Here is a 1,570-nt window from a genome sequence, read left to right on the forward strand (position 1 = left end):
GCGCGAGGATTTCTTTTGACATTTATTGGAAAGGAGGAAGTAAATTGCTCCCTTCGTGCATACAGACATTCTTTTGCTAGAATAACCCCCCAGGAGGAAGGCAGACCGTCAGTGGTCGTACCGAGTCGCCACGAATTTGCCAGAGGCGTGCCTGTGCACGCCCTCGTAGCCGGTGCTGCTGCTGCTGGAGAGGTGCAAGCGCACGCCCTCAAACTCTGACGCCGCCGGTGGCTCGCCGACCGCCCTCGCGTAAGCCGCAGCTGCCTCCACCGCTGTGCCGAAGGAGCCAAGAAAGAGCCGCGGGCTCTGCGCGGCGAGAGGGCCAGAGGGCGAGAGGGCGAAGCGGCCAGAGGGCAGCTTGTAAACACTCTGGTAGCCGGTGCTGCTGCTGCTAGAGAGGTGCAAGCGCAAGCCCTCCGCCTCCCTCTGCAAGGGCGGCGCTGCTGGCTCGGCTGCCTCCTCCTCCTGCTCAGCCATTCCCTCCGCACCAGCCATGCCGCCGCCAGCCGCCTCCCCGCCGCCGCCGCCGCCGCCTGAAGCCTCATCCCCAGCACAGCAGAGGGCTGCCGCCGCCCGCTGCTCCACCTCTCCTGCTGCCGCTGCAGCCGTCGCCGCAGCCGCCTCGGCCTCCGCCTCCGCCTTTCGCGCCGCCTCCGCCTCCGCCTCCGCCTCCGCCTCCGCCTCCGCCGCCTCCGCTGCCTCCGCCTCCGCCGCCGCCTCCGCCGCCTCCTCTGCCGCCGCCGCCGCCTCCGCCTCCTCCTCTGCCGCCGCCGCCGCCGCCTCCTCCACCGCCGCCTCCGCCGCCGCCTTCGCCGCCGCCTCCTCATCCATCTGAGCCATTTGGCTTTTTGACGCTCTTCACAGACCTTGTTATTGAGAAGAAAATACGTCCTATGGCGCTTTGCGCTGGTCTATGAGAGGTTGAGGTGCGAGCCCTGGAGGCCCTGGGGATGGGGGGAGACTACCCGCGGGCCTAGAAGGCCCGCGCGCAGGGGGGTGGGGCATTGAGATTGAAGGAAAAGTTTCACACACAGCGACGATTGCGACGGCCCGCACGACTATCCAAAGATGCACTTCAACGCGGGCATGGCTGCGCGCGACCAAAAGCTGTACGAGGAGGCTCGGCGATATTTCGATGCGGCCGCTACCCGGGGGAAGGGCCACCCGGACGCCATGCTCGAGGGAGCGACCCTCAAGTACCGCGGCCTGGGCGGGCCGCAGGACCGGCCGGGCGCAGCCGCCGACGTCCGCCGCGCCAAAGGTTCGACGGCGAAGTACCCGAGGGGCACGGGAACGGAGTACCCCAACCCGTACCGCGTGCAGCAAGGCGACACGCTGCTGCGGGCAATGGCACGCGGCGCGGAGGTCTGCTTCCCTGACACGTGGTAGTGGTGCAGAGAGAGAGGCGTGAAACCGGTGCCGCGGTGCGGTTTGAATGATTGTTGCACGTGGTCCCGAACCGCGAAGGGCGATCGCGTTTCTGTTATGTCATCCCGTGCCTTGTGGTTGTCATTTTAGATGACTCTAAAATTCTTTTTTCTTCCTAGGCACAAAATTATTTATTATTGTA

The 1,570-nt window shown here is 65.7% G+C and overlaps 1 protein-coding gene across 1 annotated transcript; it reads right to left on the reverse strand.

Moving 5' to 3' along the window:
• Positions 1-108: 108 nt before the first annotated feature.
• On the reverse strand, positions 109-840 carry EMIHUDRAFT_124487 (hypothetical protein; the record flags this gene model as incomplete). The annotated part of the gene is made up of 1 exon (XM_005765627.1): positions 109-840. The coding sequence occupies one exon, from the start codon at positions 838-840 to the stop codon at positions 109-111; it is 732 nt and encodes a 243-aa protein (XP_005765684.1).
• Between the last annotated feature and the right edge of the window lie 730 nt (positions 841-1,570).

The sequence above is a fragment of the Emiliania huxleyi genome (assembly GCF_000372725.1).
Source record: "Emiliania huxleyi CCMP1516 unplaced genomic scaffold EMIHUscaffold_5462, whole genome shotgun sequence".
NCBI classification, from domain to species: domain Eukaryota; phylum Haptophyta; order Isochrysidales; family Noelaerhabdaceae; genus Emiliania; species Emiliania huxleyi.